This window comes from Akebia trifoliata, chromosome 3 (assembly GCF_017979445.1).
Source record: "Akebia trifoliata isolate Shusen 1 chromosome 3, ASM1797944v1, whole genome shotgun sequence".
Taxonomy (NCBI): Eukaryota; Viridiplantae; Streptophyta; class Magnoliopsida; order Ranunculales; family Lardizabalaceae; genus Akebia; species Akebia trifoliata.
Genome location: NC_141377.1, coordinates 47,336,248 through 47,355,102, shown reverse-complemented (window position 1 = coordinate 47,355,102; position 18,855 = coordinate 47,336,248). Strand labels below are relative to the sequence as shown.

The 18,855-nt window shown below is 37.6% G+C and overlaps 2 protein-coding genes and 1 pseudogene across 3 annotated transcripts; 2 read left to right on the top strand and 1 right to left on the bottom strand.

Moving 5' to 3' along the window:
• The first annotated feature begins 2,680 nt into the window (after nucleotides 1-2,680).
• LOC147407471 (small ribosomal subunit protein uS10y-like) lies at nucleotides 2,681-6,024 on the top strand (annotated as a pseudogene). The gene is made up of 4 exons (XR_015176804.1): nucleotides 2,681-2,853; nucleotides 3,849-3,990; nucleotides 4,081-4,193; nucleotides 5,649-6,024. The product of XR_015176804.1 is annotated as a small ribosomal subunit protein uS10y-like (transcript).
• Nucleotides 6,025-8,037: 2,013 nt separating this feature from the next.
• LOC147407470 (GDP-mannose 4,6 dehydratase 1) lies at nucleotides 8,038-9,497 on the top strand. The gene has a single exon (XM_086436056.1). It carries the CDS (start codon nucleotides 8,158-8,160, stop codon nucleotides 9,259-9,261), a length of 1,104 nt encoding a protein of 367 aa, XP_086292182.1. The 5' UTR covers nucleotides 8,038-8,157; the 3' UTR covers nucleotides 9,262-9,497.
• A 1,613-nt stretch (nucleotides 9,498-11,110) lies between these two features.
• Nucleotides 11,111-18,855, bottom strand: IQD32 (IQ-domain 32). Its single transcript, XM_086436055.1, has 6 exons — nucleotides 18,583-18,855; nucleotides 15,266-15,670; nucleotides 14,955-15,176; nucleotides 14,052-14,132; nucleotides 12,286-13,945; nucleotides 11,111-11,555 (listed from the first exon to the last, which is right to left on the bottom strand). The coding sequence occupies exons 1-6, from the start codon at nucleotides 18,664-18,666 to the stop codon at nucleotides 11,536-11,538; spliced, it is 2,472 nt and encodes an 823-aa protein (XP_086292181.1). The 5' UTR covers nucleotides 18,667-18,855; the 3' UTR covers nucleotides 11,111-11,535.

Sequence of the window (18,855 nt, the reverse complement as noted above, 5' to 3'; positions counted from 1 at the left end):
CTTGTAAGCAACCAACACACAAAAGTTATAATTAACATTCATTGTCAACTTCCAAAGTTGAACTTTCGAGAATTAAACACTTGAATGTCCAACTCTCACGGTGAACTCTTACTTGTCAAACAGACCCTTGGTAGTTGTTTAAATTTCACTCACATAAAACCCCAAACTAAAAAAAAATCTAGCAACAAAAAATGAGAGAATTTCTATTGGAACCGCAACTTTTACTTTTTTTTTTTTTTTCAAGTGTAACCAATAAAGTTTGGAGTGCCAATAGCATCTTTCTATTTTTATTTATAAAACAAATATTGAAATAATTCAAAATTAAATACTTCATCAGAAATATAAAAAAATCAATTGACTTGAATAATTTTAAAAAATGATAAAAAATAATCAATTTAAATATTTATTTTATTAAAAATAGAGAGCTTCTATTGTCACATAAACTTTTATTAAGAAGAATGCAAGATAGATGCCAATTCCTTGTTGATATCATAGGAATGGTGGTGTTGTTAGTAAAAGTTGTCGAGACAATCGAGTCTCTTTAAAAATAACATTATTAGTAGTCTTACACGTGTTTTGATAATGTCCATTAAACAAACGGTTGAGATGGGTGCATAATCCCAAAGATTTTCAGAAAATTGTAGATCTAAACTAATTCCTAAAAACTAAGAACTCGTTTTTGAACTATTGGAGAAGATGACAATGGTGTTGAGAAAGATTTGAGATTTCCAATTCAAGTCGATTGAACTCTTATACAACAAAAATTTCTCTATCATCAAAACAAAAGGCCAATCAAGCCATTACATCTACCCATTTGATCTTCAACCTTCCCCTAGATTAGATCGATATGTTTTTGTTCTTATTTATTCTCCATTGGATCGATTACGTAAACATTTAAAATGATCTAGTTTTTGTGGACCATAGGATTTAACAACAATAATGTATACAAACACCTTGTTTGTATAAGATATACACTTAAAAATCTCTTTAACTCATTTCTACAAACTAATTTGATGATCTATAAATCTATCAAACCAAGAGAAGGGCCCACTCTCCCCAATTACCAATTCTCTTTATATGTACTTTGCAGAAACGTGTCACTCTTTAAACCTTTGTCTTCCTCGTCACCACCAACCCTTTCTCACAAACACCGCCACAATGAAGATTCTTGAATCTGAAGATCAAGTAGTCCTCCGTCAACCTCTCCTAAGACCAATCAATTACCACCATCATCTCAGCCATACGTTGATGCTCAACATCAGCACCACCACCATATAGAATCTCCTCCTTCTCCTCAACATAATGAGCTCAATCGACTTGAATTCATACTAACAAACACACATATAACAAGCTTTGAAAGAATTCGATTAGCCACCATTCTTGAACATCGTAATTATATCCACCAAACACCACAAGTACATACACAAAGGTTTTTAGGTGAGTGAGGATTTAAATCGATTGATGAATGGATGTAAATTTCTGTCTTACTTTTCTTTTTCTTTTTTTTTTTTTCCTCTTTTACTTCTAGAATTTCTGAAAATTTTCGATTGAGCTCTTGGAGAAGATGACAATGGATTGCTTAAAACACGAAAATTGAAAAAAAAAAAAAATTGCTTACTTGTGTGAGTTGCAGAGATGAACTCTTGATTGTCAGATCAGAGAGAGAGAGAGAGAGATGACGCCAAGTTCACTCTGTTTTGGCGGAACGGGTTGATTTTGTGGAGCCTCGGTGAAGTGATGGTAGTCGATTGAATCGGCTAATTTTGACGAAAGAGTCGGCAATTAAAAAGAGGTCGAATCCATTCCATACACTGAAGTTTCAAAATACCGAACATGTTCGGATGAGTTTAGCCCGCCCACGGCTCTTCCAAACAGAGTATATATAGGGTCCCGTTCAGCAACAAACATTTTGACAAACATTTTGGCAAAACATTTTTCAAAACATGGGTTAGAGGTTTTGGAATGTGTTGATTTTTGGTGAGGATGATCTCTACGGTGAGGAAATCATCATCACCAAAAATCAACCCATTCCAAAACTTCTAGCCCCATCAAAAATGGTTTACAAAAAATGCACGATCCACGATTTTTCAACTTGTAAACTGGGTCTAGAAGTTTTGAAATGGGCCGATTTTTGGTGAGGATGATCTCTTCACCGTAGAGATCCTCCTCACCAAAAATCAGCCCATTCGAAAACCTCTAACCCATATTTTGAAAAATGTTTTGCCAAAATATTTGTTGCTGAACACGACTTATATATATAGGGAAATGTTCAACACCCTAAGCTTTACCCTACACTTTAACAAACGTGTTTTGTCTTACATGGGTTAGAAGTCTTGGAATGGGCTGATTTTTGATGAGGATGATCTCTATGATTAGAAGATCATCCTCACCAAAAATCAGCTCATTCTGAAATTTTTAGCCCCATGTTTACATGTTGAAAAATCGTGGACCATTCATTTTTTGTAAATCATTTTTGATGGGGTTAGAAGTTTAGGAATGAGTTGATTTTTGGTGAGGATGATCTTCTCACCATAGAGATCATCTTCACCAAAAATCAGCTCATTCCAAAACTTTTAACTCATGTAGGACAAAACATGTTTGTTAAAGTGTAGGGTAAAGCTTAGGGTGGGGAACGGGACCCTAAGCTTTACCCTACATGGGTTAGAAGTTTTGGAATGGGCTGAAATCTCTGCGATTCGACTCGATTTAACTGTTTCAATTAGATCTGGACAAACAAGACAAAGAAATGGGGAAGAAGATTAAAGAATAGACTAAATGAGTCTGAAGGATTCTTCAGATCTGAAGAATCTACGCTCTCCACGTCAGGGTAGTCAATCGAGTATGCCACGTGGGGTAGTCCGATTATCACGACTTTTTTTTTATTTTTTTATTTTAAGTTTCGTGTGCATCACTGCATCTAGTCGGTCCCTTTAAATGGCGCTTTTTCTAGAGTTTTATTCTCCCGTCGTTTTGCTTCCTAGGTATCCTTGGAACAAGGAAGGTAAGACTCTTGCAAAGATCTATGTCAACCTCGATTTTTCATGTTTACGATTCTAATTCTCAGTAGATCGGTTAAGTTTTCTGTGAAAATTCTGGGCCCATGGATCGTTTTTGTTCATGAACTTGCATTTTGGGGTTTGAATGTGTTGTTATTGAACTAGAACTTAGCATATGAGCAACATAGTCGAACTTTAATGGGAGTATTTCACTGTTTCGATTTTACTTGAATCTAGCTTCGAAGACGAGTTTTTTTTATCCTGATACGAGCCCAAGGAGTGGGATGGAATAAAAGATGTAGTTTCTGTTTTAGTTCTATTTAGGATTCAGTTTCTAGTTTGTTTTGTTTCATTGCTTCTGTTTTTGGGTCTAGTTTGTATTTCTGTTAGTTGCTGTTTTTTGCTTATTAAGAAGTCTATATAAGTACGAAGTCATCCATGTCCGGAGGTAACAAGAACAATCAGTCTATGTTCTAATGATTCGAAGGTTTCCCCCTTGACTTGGGAGTTAATTTTCTGCATCTTCTTCCTAATTTTTATCAGATTGGTTTGTATCTTAGGGTTTCTATTGTTCTTGATATTAGCTATAACATATTATATAAGTTTTGAAATCATCCGTGGTTATGGTTTCATGTAATTGAGATTTTTTATGTGATTGAAGTTTTGATCACAAAAAAAATTCAAATCTCTCTTATTGGGTTGTAGTTCTAAGTGAATTTTTTTTTTTAATGTTAAAATTGAATCCTAACTCAGTTCACACTATAATCATTGTCGTAATTCACTTTCCTCTATATTTCATTCAATTTTGTTATAATTATTTTCTTTAAAATTTGATTTGATTTTTTTTAAAAGCTTTGGAGTAGAGAATTTGAATTTGAGACAATGGCGTTGGGTATGATGGAACCTGTGAAGCCTGATCTAGAAGAACCAGCGGAGCAAGAGCATCGTATTCGGATTACCCTCTCATCCAAAACTGTAAAGAATCTTGAAAAAGGTTACCTAGGGTTTCTTTGTTTTACCATTCTTTTGATACTCCTTATAGAGGACATCACTTAAATAATGTTCCTTGTTGGCATGTTAACAGTCTGTGCAGATATTGTGAACGGTGCAAAGAATAAAAAACTGACAGTGAAGGGTCTGTAAGGATGCCCACGAAAGTTTCGTATGTCACGACAAGGAAATCTCCACGTGGGGAAGGTAAATTTGTATACTCTTTGTCTTTTATTGCGAACCAAAAACTAGTTTTGGGAAGGTGAACAGAACAGTTAAATGAGATTGTTGGTTTTACATTCCTCATCACATAATTTAAGTTTATTTTTTCTCAAAGAACCTTTGATTGCTAGTTACCTTGTACTACTCTGTTTTGAGAATTTTTTATGGCATTTACAACAATGATTAGAGAAGCTGCATGGATTTTTCTAAAGTACACACCACTGATTCTGTTGAAGCACTTTCCAGTTTATGTTTTGTTCCCTTTTATACAAATAACAAATGCTGCAAATTGTGAATTTTATGTTGCGGTTGCCAATTAAAGTTTTTTATTTGGAAAATATAAAGTCTTCGCATATTTTTTTTTTTTCACTTTTCCATAGGTCTGTAATGCAAATTATAAGATATCCCATACATAAACCACTAACAACCCTGTTAGTCTATAAGTAGTAATTTAATTATTTTGAATGTATTTCTGAGTCCAAGAATCCTTCTCTGAGTTTTGCCAAATTTGATTATCCGTAACAAGTCACACCCGACTAAAGCAAACCTGTCAGTGCAACATGCTCCATAAACAGAGTGGATGGCAAGAAAGTTTGGTTAGCTCGAGAGCTCAACTAGAAATGTGTATTTCTGATAAGTTTATGCTCATGGAAGACTTTTTTTTGTCCTTTCTATGAGGGTTCCTTTGGAATGGATATTTTTTTTTCCTTCATGAATCCACATTATTAGAAGGATGAATACAAAAAGATTAGGTTAATCATTACTTCAGGGGTTTCTTATGGAGAAGTATTCAAAGCATGTTTGTGTGTTAAGTGGTTGAATTCTATTTATGTTTCACTTTTTTATTTTAAGCATGATAATAAGTATGTACATTCTCCTTCATCATTGGATTTCTAGTGAAGGCTTTATAATAATCGTGAACGCTTCAATATATTGGGACTCAGTTATCCCGAACTCAAGATTCAGTTTCACTTACAGAGTGGATGCATAATTTTAATTCTTTCAGAGGATTTAATTTATGGATGACATAACATCTTTTTCGTTACATTTATTGTTACCAGATTCGGGTTGCTGACCCGACCCCAAATTCTTGGGTTAAGGTATTTGATGTTGAATCCTTTGTACCTTCAGTAGAGGCTTGATCAAAAAAAAAAAAATGTATACTGGGTTGGTTGATGTGGTTAAGCAATTTAGCATGGTTTCATGAGGCATCAACAGATGCATATATATGTAATTGTCACTCCCAACTTCTAGAGGTCAGGGTTAATAGGGTTTCTGTTGATTGTTTGAACATGTAGGTACTGGGATGCATGATGCTTGTTTTTTATATGCAATGGGATGAATTGGACTTCTTGCTGATGAGAACAACTTCTTTTTCCCATGTTTCTTTCATTTTTTTTTCTTGGAGGCACAATTAATGCTTGTGTTGTAAATTTTCAGGCACAAACACATGGCATTCCCTTGAGCAGCTACATGTTCACGAGAGGGTTAGTGATCTTGGAGCTCAGCTGATGTTGTGAAACAGATTACTTCCTTCATGATTGAACCAGGTGTCGAGGTTGAGGTAACCCTACAGATGCGTGAACAATCTTAGCTGTCAGATGCTGTTCAGTTTTGTAGGCCGAGGAGGGAGGGGGCTGATTTAGTGGATTGGTTTGCTTTTTTAAATTTTATTTAGTCTTAAATTAGGGACTTGTCTTTATACCTATCGCGGTTATCTGCCATGAGTAGGTTTTGAAAAATGCAAAGGTCAGCAACAATTTTTAACAATTGGATTAATTGAGAGAAAGATTTCAGCAGATTCTATGACACACAATGCCCGTGCTTGCTATCTCAAATTGCAATTGTCGTTCAACATATGGTACTACGATGCTTCTCTCATTTATATGACCCATTTTACAACCCTGAACATCCATCTCATCATTGTATCACATGTGTTGGATGGTCTGAACCGTGAACCATCTTGTGGTTGTATTTTCCATCTGATTGGTCATCCTTTCCAGGTATGGATTGGTTTCCAAGAATATCTGGCAAAATTCTGACAAAAAAAAAAAAAAACTGAAATTTGATTCAGGCAGAAATTGTTTTTGATTTTCTGGTAGAACCGAGGAAAAATTATTCGGAATCTTACTGAATTAAGTTTTACCCATTTTGGCAGTTTCACAACGTGAGCCCCTCCAAACTGAACTATGCATGACGATGATCTATACGGCCTTAGAAAAGTTACCATTGGTGGGACTATTTATGTTTCAACTAAGTTTTGGTTGAATATGATTGCTTAGCATGAAAATGGACGGAATAGAGCGGAGCTATGCTTTATGCGTGTTGGATTTTTGTTTAATTTTTTTTAACATATTCAAGATTCACATTGTCCGACTTGATAATCTGTTTGGTCTTCAATTGAAATGTTTGGTTAGGCCAAATGTTTGCTCAATTGGAATACTGGTACAATTCAAAGATGTATGCTGACCAGTGACCACCACCGTCATCAAATCAATTGGACTAGATTTAAATGCATAAGCAAGGGAACTGGATTCACCATTCTCTTAAATAACTCTACAACTTTGACCGACACACACCAAACAAAGAATTAAATGAACTTGTTCTTCTCCCAGCAAGCCTCAAAGCCACAAATGAAGTAGATAGAACGAACATGGGTGACATGCATGATATGCACCTGCATTTATGAAGGGTCTGTTTAAAGCAAATGCACAAGTTATGGCACAAAGCCTTGGGCTTCCAAAGGATGCTAGCCTAGGAACGCATCACGAGGTCTTGTTTCCCCCCTTCAATCCGAAATTTCACGGAACAAATCACACAAACCCTCTGTTTACAAAACTGCCCATGCTTGGCTTGTGAAATCCCAAATTGATTTTTCTAAGGAAAAAAAAATAAATCTCTTACTGTGTATATATCCTTATTTGGTGTATTATTATACATAATCTCATTATTTGGTATTATAAGAAAAAAATTGTGTGCAATAAATAAAAATTCTCCTAAGTCCTAACTAAAGTTCTTCCAATTGCCCCCCTCTTTTCTCTCCAAATCCCAACCAAATCAGAGAGAAAATAATGGCACCCCAGAACGACACCCACAAGTCAAAATCAACCACTGAAAACAACACTACCACTAGGGGAGATGATGCTACACCCAGGGCAAGATAGCACTGATGACAGGCATAACAGGCGAAGATGGTTCATACCTCACATAATTATATTAGTCTAATCATAATTGGAAACTACTGAACGAGTGTTATAACTTTAAAAGAGTCGTGATATGATAATCTGACGCCCCCATCATAGAACCATGGATCATTTGCCTCAAGATACACAGGAGCAAGATATATGTCTTTGCGTATCGAGACAGATGATCTATAGTTCTATGATGGGGGTAGGGGGAGTATGTTAGAGGGGGCGTCCGAAAATCATTATTCATGTTAAAATTATAATTTGAGCCAAACCTTTGTAACCATTTGCTTTAATCTTCAATTAGGGTGTAATAAATAATTTAAGAAAGGGTAGGGATCTGTTGACTCCTAAGAATCACTCGTGAAAAAAGCACATGATCCTAACCCATTTAAATGCAAAATCCAATGATTGAGATTCACCTTTGGGATACGTATCTCTGAGATTTATCTTATCAAGATACTCATAAATCTCAACCATTGGATTTTGTCTTTAAAAGGGTTGGGATCATGTGTTTTTTTTTTTCTCGAGCCATTCTTCTCAATAGTCAAGTGATCTTACCCATTAAGAAATTGGGGGTGTACTACTAATAAGTAAAAGTTAGGGTGCCAATATCAGATTTCTAAAGTTAACGCCCATTCTTGAATCTTGACTCTTCCCATCGTCCCTGTCCCTGTCCCTGTCCCTCCTCTCTCTTAAATTCTCTCCAAATCTCAAAACCAAACCAAAACAAAACACAGAGAGAGAAAGAGAGAGAGAGAGTAATGGCATCCGAGAACGACAACAAAGGAGGAGATGGTGGTGCACCTTGTTCACCTACCCAGCGCAAGATAGCACTGATCACAGGCATAACAGGTCAAGATGGTTCGTACCTCACAGAATTACTCCTTAACAAAAACTACGAAGTCCACGGCCTCATCCGTCGCTCCTCAAACTTCAACACCCAACGCATCAACCACATCTACATCGACCCTCACAATTCCCAAAAAGCCCTCATGAAGCTACACTACGCTGACTTAACAGACGCCTCTTCCTTACGCCGCTGGATCGACACCATCCTCCCTGACGAAATCTACAACCTCGCTGCCCAATCCCACGTGGCAGTCTCCTTCGAAATCCCAGACTACACAGCCGATGTCGTCGCCACCGGATCTCTCCGCCTCCTCGAAGCCCTTCGATCTCACATCGCCACAACCGGCAGATCCCACATCAAGTACTACCAAGCCGGATCTTCAGAAATGTTCGGATCCACACCACCTCCTCAATCCGAATCGACCCCATTTCATCCTCGATCGCCTTACGCCGCATCTAAATGTGCTGCACATTGGTATACCGTAAATTATCGTGAAGCTTATGGGATCTTCGCTTGTAATGGAATTCTGTTTAATCATGAATCTCCTCGTCGTGGGGAGAATTTTGTTACTAGGAAGATAACTAGGGCTGTTGGTAGGATCAAGATTGGGCTTCAGAGTAAATTGTTTTTGGGCAATTTACAGGCTTCGAGGGATTGGGGGTTTGCGGGGGATTACGTTGAGGCAATGTGGTTGATGCTTCAGCAGGAGAAGCCGGATGATTATGTGGTAGCCACGGAGGAGTCGCATTCGGTGGAGGAGTTCTTGGAGGTTGCATTTGGGTTTGTTGGGTTGAATTGGAGAGATCATGTTGTGATTGATAAGCGCTACTTTAGGCCTGCAGAGGTTGATAATTTGAAGGGGGATTCGAGTAAGGCAAGAGAGGTTCTTGGGTGGAAGCCAAAGGTGGGGTTCGAGCAGTTGGTGAAGATGATGGTTGATGAGGATGTGGAGTTGGCGAAGAGGGAGAAAGTGCTTGTTGATGCTGGGTATATGGATGCTCACCAGCAACCTTAAGAGGATAAGGTGTCACATTTCTATGTTTCATTTGTGTTCTTTTAAGAATTCCAAATAGGACTCATGTTGATGATCCAGTAATTGGGATAAAATATGCTTTTATTGTTATTGTTCATTTTGTTTTGTTAGATTTTATGGGTTGTATGATCTTTAAGGATCTGTTTTGTTTGATTCTTGTAATTCGATAAAATTTTCAAATATCCTATATTTAACAATTCGATTTCATTCTACTTCTCTACATGTTCTTCTCATTCAAATCATTTTGGTTGGGCAATTCAGATTTGATATTGGTGAGCTTGAAATCATGCATTTTTGTTTCTGATGGGGTCCTACTGTTGATTTGTTTCAATTAAAAAAAAAAAACAGATCTGCTATTCTCTCTCTTCTCCACCAAATTTAAGGTTTCTCTATTATGGGTCTTCATGATTTGTTCAATAGAACTGAGGATCTGTCTTGGTTTTGTGCTCAGTTCCTGCTATTCTCTCGTCCATCAAATTTGAGGTTTTTGTATCATGGGTCTTCATGATTTGTTTAATGGAACTCTTACGATCTGTCTAAGGAAGTTAATAATAAGTTAGATCTGGCCATTTCCAAAAAATCTTTGTCCCACCACGTATTAAAATTGATTAATTTTTGTAATGTTTCTGCTTTGTAGTTGAAGATCTCCCACAATGTAAATCAACTGCTCCGGTCTTCCTTAATTTTGGTGAAATGTTATACGCTTTCTTTGAAAATGTGGAGATATGCTTCTCACTTTTTGTAGGAAATTCAATAGTTTCTATATGATCCAGGTATTAATGGAAAAGAAGAATCTTTTAGGCACATTTGATATCTTGAAGTAAAATTCTACTGTTTTTATGTTTTTGTTTCAGATTTACATAACCTATGGTGGGGTTACTTGTGGGTCTCTCCTGTATTTTTCTTCTTAGTCTCCATTTGATTGCATTCTGTGTCGGTAGACATTTTTCTCTTATATTTTCAGGAGGAAATCTAATCTTTCATTTATGGATGAAGAGAACCCTCAGTCTCAACACATTTGGAGTGGGTTAGGCTTGGACCAAGGTAATTGGATGTGAATATCTCCAATAGAATGAGCATCGATTGATCTCACTAGACCTGTCTTGATTTTCCCAATATGCAATCACCTATTTCAGTACTGGAACCTGATAACACCGAAAGCTACATGTGTAAGAGCCCGTTATTAAATCCATTGGTATATTAACAAAACCTGAATCTGAATAGATAGAGAGCCCTATTTTGAAGTGTTTCCAAAACTGAAGCCATCATGGTCTAGTACCTGAAATCGCCACATATGACAGGTTTTGGTCTAGGTATACCAAAACCCAAGCCATCAGGGCCTCATCTCGTACCTTGAAGCATTACAAACATAATAGGCTTTGGGATGAAGGGTAAACAGGCACCCAAAGCACCAGATCCATTAGGGCAGGAGTTCTCCCTAGTTCTAAATAAATGAATGATTTGACACTATCAAAAGATCACATTGATTTAACAGAAGGGTGCAACAGCTTACATGATGGTTAAGATAATTTAATAGGGCCAAGCTTCAATCACACCAATGAAGTCTTGATCATAAAAAGAATTATTGGATGACGTTCACCGTCCATGCTCCCATGTACTTTTTTCCTACATTATTCACTGATCATCCTCCAAAAGATGAATTACATGTACTGCCTCCATTAGATTAATAATCTCATTAAGTGTACCCCTCTGTACATGCCTGCACAAGAAATGGCAAATAATTCTGATCTTCCAACCACACTTTTTTATTTTATTTTTATAGATTACGAACAAAGAACAACTTCTGAGAATCAAACCATATAACCAAGGGTGAGGCAAAATAAGATGAATATTCCATTTTATTACAAACACAAATCAAGCTTTCCGAATCTCTCCATCTACAGTATAAAACTTTGGCCAATCGCCATATGTATCTCCTCAAAAGCCAACTGAATGATATCACACACAAAATAAATATAAGACAGACACAGACAGACATACAATCAAACATAGGGCAGCAGAACTTTCAGATACCATTAATATTTATGAATTCCTCAATCCAGTTCCTCTCCATTTCCCTGCCCATTCCAAACACCTTACACAGGTAATCTAACATGTAAACCAGAGATAAATTCCGATATTCTGAACTATACCTGTCATGAAGCTCAACGTCAGTCGGACTCCAGATGCTAGTAATGGAGGCCAATCAAGTATCAGCACCACTTTTGAGAGCGTGAGGCCACTTCAAGTACAACATTACCTTTGCCATTTTCTCTCTGAAACAAGCAGGATTCAAGCTGTATAAGAAAATTGGTGTCAAGATGTTCTACATGACAACCACAATATTCTAGAGTCTCACAGAAGTTAATGGGGGAAACATTGTATAAATGATTAATTGTGAAAAAATGGTGGGGAGAGAGATCCATCAACTCAAGAGGGAAGCCCCTATGGGGTCTCCGCTGGTGAGTAGATTGCACTTGAACTCTGTTAGAATTGTATCATAGTGATTTATCTCACCAGTGCTGGGAACCTGAAAAGATCTAATTTAATATTTACCGTGGATGCCATCTTATTGGAAACAAGCAGGTCAAGACTTGGTCTAATTCCAGTTCACGAAAGAACTCGGAGCTAATCCAAGTATGGTTGCACCAGTGCAGTTTAGAAATTTGGACCTAAAGACAAGTCCTCAAGAAGGACTTGGAGTAGAGCTAATGTTTTTTTCAATAGGTAAAAAAGAAGAAAAAAGAAGAGAGATTCTATTGCCACACCAACTTTTACTAACGCCGCCCCAATTCATATGTTAATCAACAAATAATTAGCAGACATCTATCTTGGGGTGGTGTTGGCAAAAGTTGGTGTGACAATAGAAGCTCTCTATAATAAACCATACTATATAAATTCTGCTGGCATAGATCATAGTTGTTGCAATAGGGCATTTTGAGCATGTACAATGACGACTTTTTTTCAATCTGAAATAAACACATGAGAATAAGCTTGAGAAATTACCTTGAGTAGGTGTCCCATTTCCCTTTGTACCATGTTGCGCTTGGGAATTTGACCTCTGCATGCGAGGGGAGCCCTGCTTTCCATTTGTGCCGGGTAGGGAATGACGCTTCTTGATGTGAATATCCTTGCCTTGCATGTCCGGGCTCGATCTTGGAGAGGTGTTTGCAAGTGCCTTGGCCCTTGCAGATTCCGTGGCTTGCATGTAACTGGGGAGGGAATTATTACTACCTTCCCTTGGCTCATGGTCAATCTGATCAGGTCTTGCTGAACCAAATGAGTTTCGCCTCTTCCCATTTTTCTGCTCCTTCACCAATTGCTCTGTACTGCTTCTTGCACCTGAATCGTGGTTTGGATTCGATGGAGACATCTTGCCTGCTGACTGAGATTTTCTCTTTTGGGTGGGTCCACTTTTATCCAATTTGTTCCTTTTAGCCTTCACAGATACCTGACTTGATGGTGTACCATGAGATTCGGGAACGGTTATATGGCTTCTTGGGGATCCTTCTGGTGACGATGACGACCTATATGTTTTTAGATCTGTTGGAGTGTCCAGTTGGGTCTGCACATCCGATGCACTTCTCTCTGGATGCTGTGCTACTTTCGGGGAGCCTACCACTGATGCAACAGTTTCTCTGTTAACATCAACATTGGCAGGGAAAGATGAATCAGGATCAGATGTGGAGGAAACATTATTGGCTTCAACATCTGGATTAACAAGATTAGATGCATTATCAATTGCTCCATTTGGTTCAGAAGTCACTTTTTCCACAACTTCAGCTTCATGCTCCAAGTCTCTACCACCAACTTCAGATCTTTCTGGTGAATCAAGCGTGGAAGAAATGGAAAGATCGGTGCTACATTCCGAACCCCCAACCTGGACTCTTGGTTCATGGGAGATAGTATTTTCTGTCAGGCTAAGCTCATTTGTCGTTGTCACAGAATCTGAGAGAGGCGAGAGGCTGCCCAATTTTGATTCTAATCCGTCATCTTGACAGGTAGAATTGATCGACCTGCCTGACGTGGCAGATAAACTCAGCTCTTCAAATTTTGACTGGACAGCAACAAATGCAGGATTACTTGCCTTTCTTGATCCAAACATAAACTTCTTGCCCTCGGTCTCTGGTTGTTCAGAGGCAACCCTTTTCACAGAGCGTTTTAGTGGTTCACTGTCAGCCTCGGGCTTATCAGAAATGGAAGCGAGCAACGTTTGAGAAGCAGCATCTGACATCATATCTGTTTGATTCGTTTCTTTCATTGAAGAGGTTTCTTGTTCTTTGCTAAAATCCACATTATCTAGCTGAGTCTGCTGCATATCATCCATTGCTGAAGCATGAAAATCGAAGTTATCTGCATTATAAGTGTTATAAGTGATCAAATTCTCCTCATCTTCACGTGGAAGTGGAATTGCTGTTTTCCTAACAGTGGACTCCAAATCCACCGACTCAGAGATTACTTGGTCTGGAATTTCAACTCCTATTTCAGAAGCAGTATCCATCCTTTCTTCTTGTTCCTGATACTCTGGACTAAATTGAGGTTCCTGTGGTTGCGTAAGGTTGGATGATGACACAGCCATCCACCTCTCTAACCATTGCCATGCAGAATCAGGCCTTGAAGGATCACATTTGATGAGAATTCTTTTTTCCGTTGTTGATTTCAAAAGCTATTGGCACAAAAAGACATATCAGTCTCACATGGAAGATATACAAATCAGGGATAAACTACCTCCCTTGGTAATGAAGTCAAAAGGTAATAAATCATGACCACACCTGACGAGCAAAACCATTTCTAAGCCACTTCTCAGCAGATGAGAAACTTCTGATGGCTTTTGATCCTGAATTTTCTTTTCCCTGAAACAAGACAGACGATCAGATGGGAAAATAAGAGTTTGCTGTCAAATAAATACCTCCATTTCATGGTGATGAAAACAACAAAATGAATCTAAAGTAAAAGTTTACAGGAGTCAACAATCGGCAAGACAGAAAAGAACGAGAAAAAAAAAAGGTAGAAGAAACAAAACTCTATCCCAAACACTCCAAAAAGAAAAAAACTCTATTCCAAACTGAGGAACACTGATAAAACTCGCAAAGGATCTTTCTGATTCTCGAAGAATGAGGGGCAAAGGGATTGACTGAGGAAGATCTCTTGTTCTTATTACAAGTTATAAGATTCATTATAAGTTATTAGATTCAGATCGTGATTGGATCCGCATATGTTTGGTAAAAAGAAGAATCTCCTCCTTTGAGAATAATAAAAAATGGAAAAGTGTTCAATTACCTTTTTTTTCCCTTTCATGATAGATTGGCTAAACTAAGGAAAAACAAAAAAGAAATAGCATTGAAATGTATTTTTATTGACCAATCAGAATTGCCTTCCAAGACCTATAATTGCCTCAAAAGGTCCAATATACATACATTATTAGACCTTTTGAATAAGAGTCAAGAAGATCTTATGAAAATTGAACATTTTCGCATAGAAGATGTAAAACGGATATTGGGCATTCTATATGCATTAGATTTTGGAGTTGTCTCACAGCTCACATGAATCCAAGACCAGTGATTTAACTGGTCAGTGCCTAAGAATTAATTTCAACTGACTAATAAGGTAGATTTGAGTCATTCTTGAAACTTCAACTGCTGAAAAGTACTCTTCCGATAAAAGATAAGCATTACCAAGGTCTTCACACTCTGGCTATTTTTCTCAACATCAAGCCTCGCTTCAATAACTGACCCCTGCGATGACAAATGAGCGTGACGAGCACGAACAAGAGCCTGCAATTTGACAATGGCTTGTGCACAACGTAAAGTTCCCACGGCTTGCCTCCTGACCAAATGTCCACGGACCGCAGCTTGCAACTTAACTACATTCTTAAGCTTCAGGAGTGCCCTCTGAGCCTGGCAAGATTGATGTAAACAAGAAAAGTTGAAAACAACATAATTCAAAATTAAGTTTCAGAAATCAGAAATAATGGGAAATAAAGTACCAAGTATTCTCTGATAGCAGCCTGGATGACAATGGCAGCAGATTCCTCTAGGTTATGATCAATCTTACAAGCATTATCTGTCATAATCAAGGAATCATTCTTAGTGGCACTCCCCGTTGAGATTAAAGGATCAATCTGGCAGGCATTCTCTGTGGCAATTATGGGATCGGGTACATTTGCATTCACTGCAGTTGCCACTGGGGACATTTCATCTGTCCATTGAGGTACATAGAATTTTTCAGGAACAGTTGGGTTAATCTGTGAATGGAAGTCAATACTAGTTGGGTCTGGGCTCTCCTTCTTTCCAGTGGATGGGGTTTCTGAGATCACAGTGTTGCTTAGGACTCGATGCCTGGCAGATCTCTTCCGGAAACTCCACCCACGCTTGTCGGTCGAACTTGTCCTCTGGAACAACATTTATAGAAAACACTAATCAGGAAGAGAAAACCCATGACACATATGACCCTCTTCCCCACTATCTTGATTCCTTATTTCCATACATAAAAAATAATAAAAAATAAAAGCAAATGAGCCATTAAAGATCAGCAATCCAAGATAATCTGATTTTGAGTAACTTAAGTTTCTATTCTGTTTTATTATTTCAACATGAATGTACATCCAGATCGCTAGTGTTTGTGCACAGCAGAAAATGTGCAAGTAGAGGGGCTCCATTTTCAAGTTGAAAAGGCTTACAATCAAAGTGAAACACAGCGTTATCCCAGTTCTTGTAATTACAAAGAATCATAAAAAATATGCGCAAAATATCATATAGATATTACCCCAAGCATGAATAGAACTACTGAAGGAAACTTTCTCTTTTAAGATTTTTTTTTCTAAGACAATGTTTTCCCAGAAGAACTAAAATCTGTAACACCATCAAAACGCCAATATTAAAACAGAATAACAACACTTAAGAATGCTCAATTGGTTCTTCATAAAATGTGCTTGGTGATGGTACATTTCAGATGCTTTGATCATGGAGTTCACTGAAGAAATTCACTCATGGTATGATCTATTAGATTTTGAGAGGATGTTTGGTGTGGTTGTTTTGTTAAGTGTGTCTTCTCGATCTCTTGTTTTTTATCGTGTACTTTTTAGTCATTAATCAATAAATCTCACACACCCACAAAAACGCGGGCGCACTATATTTTGGTGAGTAATGGAAATATACTTGGAACCTCAAGTTTAAAAGGAACCCGAATGGTTGAGCAATAAGTACTTCAGTATCTTTGCTTGACATATTTTGACCTTATTTCTTAGGATTCAACAATAGCCAATCAAGTTGTGTGGAAAGGGATTTCGAAGGAAAATTCTAAGTTAAATCCCACTATTTCTGATTTACTAGTTCAAACTCTCCCTTATTTCATGCCAGGACCCTTTAAAGATGACCATATTATTTTAATGAATAACGTACTCTTCATTCGAATAACAATCTTGAATGAAGTCCTAAGAGTGTACCATATTAAAGGTAAGGGTTTCCAGATTCCTGATATCTGCATTAGGTGTCAAGGCATCACAATCAGTGGATCGTCTAATACATTTCCGCTTCATCCATGTCGTGTAGTTGGCGATCCTAGAATTCTTTGGCATGTTTTGGGTACTTTAAAAAAAAAAAAAATCTTCGATTTGTTTTAGAAATGATCATCAAAAGCCTTTGGCAACACTTTGTGGAAGTCCCTTCCTTCCCCTTTGCTTTGTCTTGGTCCGTATTGAGAAATGATCTTGTCTTTAGAAACAAGGAACGTCCCCCTAGAGATGGCAGTCATTAGCATTGAAGTCTTTGTACACAAATGAACTTCCATAATGGGTGAACTCTTCTTGATGGGAGATTCTGATATACATTCCCTTCTTAATCAGCTCTCAGGTTTTCTCACCTACTTCCTTTTTGGTCTCAATCTTCCTAGAGCTCTTTGGCATCTCTTGGGTGCTTCCAAAAATTTTCTTTGATACGTTAGGGATGGTCATTGAAAACCTTTTCTCCTAAAGAGAACATATTAAGCTCCACTTTGCTTTGGCTTGGTCCCCACGGGAGGAGAGAAATGATCGCGCCTTTAATGACATCAAGTTCCCCTAGATATGGTAGTCATTAACAAAAAAACGCTTATTCAACAAATGGATTTCTATATCAGGGGTCTTGTATTGATGACTGTCATTAGATGGGAGGTTTTGACTTGTATGTTCCCTCTTAGTCGGCTACCAGTGTTAGGCCTAGTGAGACTCTCTCACCTACCCCCTTTTGTTGCCATAATTGTCGTTCACAAAGGCTTATCACCCAAATTCCATTCGATTCTATCTAAAGCCATGTCCTATGTTAATTAAAGCCCTTTTTGGTATTTCTCTCGTTCTTTAGAACCTTCCGACTTGCATGTCTTTTCTAGCAAGATCTGTTACTAGTCTTTGTTGCACATAACCAAAGATGTTGGAGAAAAAAAACTTCTCAAAGGGCACCATGTCGAGCACCTCATACTCATGTTGAACACTGACACCCGTGTCCTCGACTCCTTGTTACATAGCTATTTATCTAAGTTTATACAATTTCATCAAGCCCATTACACCTTCGAGACAATAAACATGTTAATGTCAAATTTAAAACACAAGGTGTACAACATGGCAACCTAAGAAAATATTGAAGTCGAGAGATAAAATTACATAGGTGCATACTATCAATTTAATGTTTTTCATAAGCATACAATATACATTAAGAAATCTTCAATTAGGCAATTATCCAAAAACCCATCAATATTAGTAATTAGTATATGAGATTTAGGAAAATAAATTATGCTTAATTCTGCCAAAAATAATGTCCATGGCAGATGATCTTCCTGACTAATTGTAAATCAGATCCAGAAGGTGTGCTTTAGATTCTTTATTAAACAATGGAATTAGGGATTTTAATCAGTTCCAGTGTTAGTCAGTTTTGAGAAATAGCCAACACTTGCACATGTCAGGATGTTTCCGGTTCATATTTCAAGCACACAGACATCCACCAATGCAGATCTCCAAGTATCGAATCAAAGTGTGAATATGTTAACTTGATCGATATTAAAATATAGAATCAAAACTACAACGTTGAAAATTGCAAAAACAACCTCCATTTCTGAATCTCACTGCACAATTCTCTTACATAACACACCGGATTCCTTTTTCGATGAGAAAATATCACCAATAACAAATAAAACAATGAACAAACAGATCGAGAACAAAATCAGACAAATGTAGGAAACGGATCGAAACTCACAATTATGTAATTACGGTCATTAATCAAACAAAACATCAAAAACACGATCCAAAACCCTAGAATCTCCAAAAAGCGATACCTCAGTTCTTTCGAAATCATCCTCATCAACAGAATCGCTGCTGCAAGTGATGATCCTCAAGCAAGAGCTCTTCGATCTCACCATTTTTTAACTCCGCCTGAGAGACCTCGCTCAGCTCTTCGTCTATTAAGCTTTTCTGCCCTATATGCGAGAACCAGAGCTTGATAAACCCGGACCCTAATACACTCCTAAAATCTAGCTAAATAATGCATTGGAGTCCGCCATTTATAAAGGTCCGTTTCCTTCTCTCTGCCCATTCGTTGAGAAAGAGAG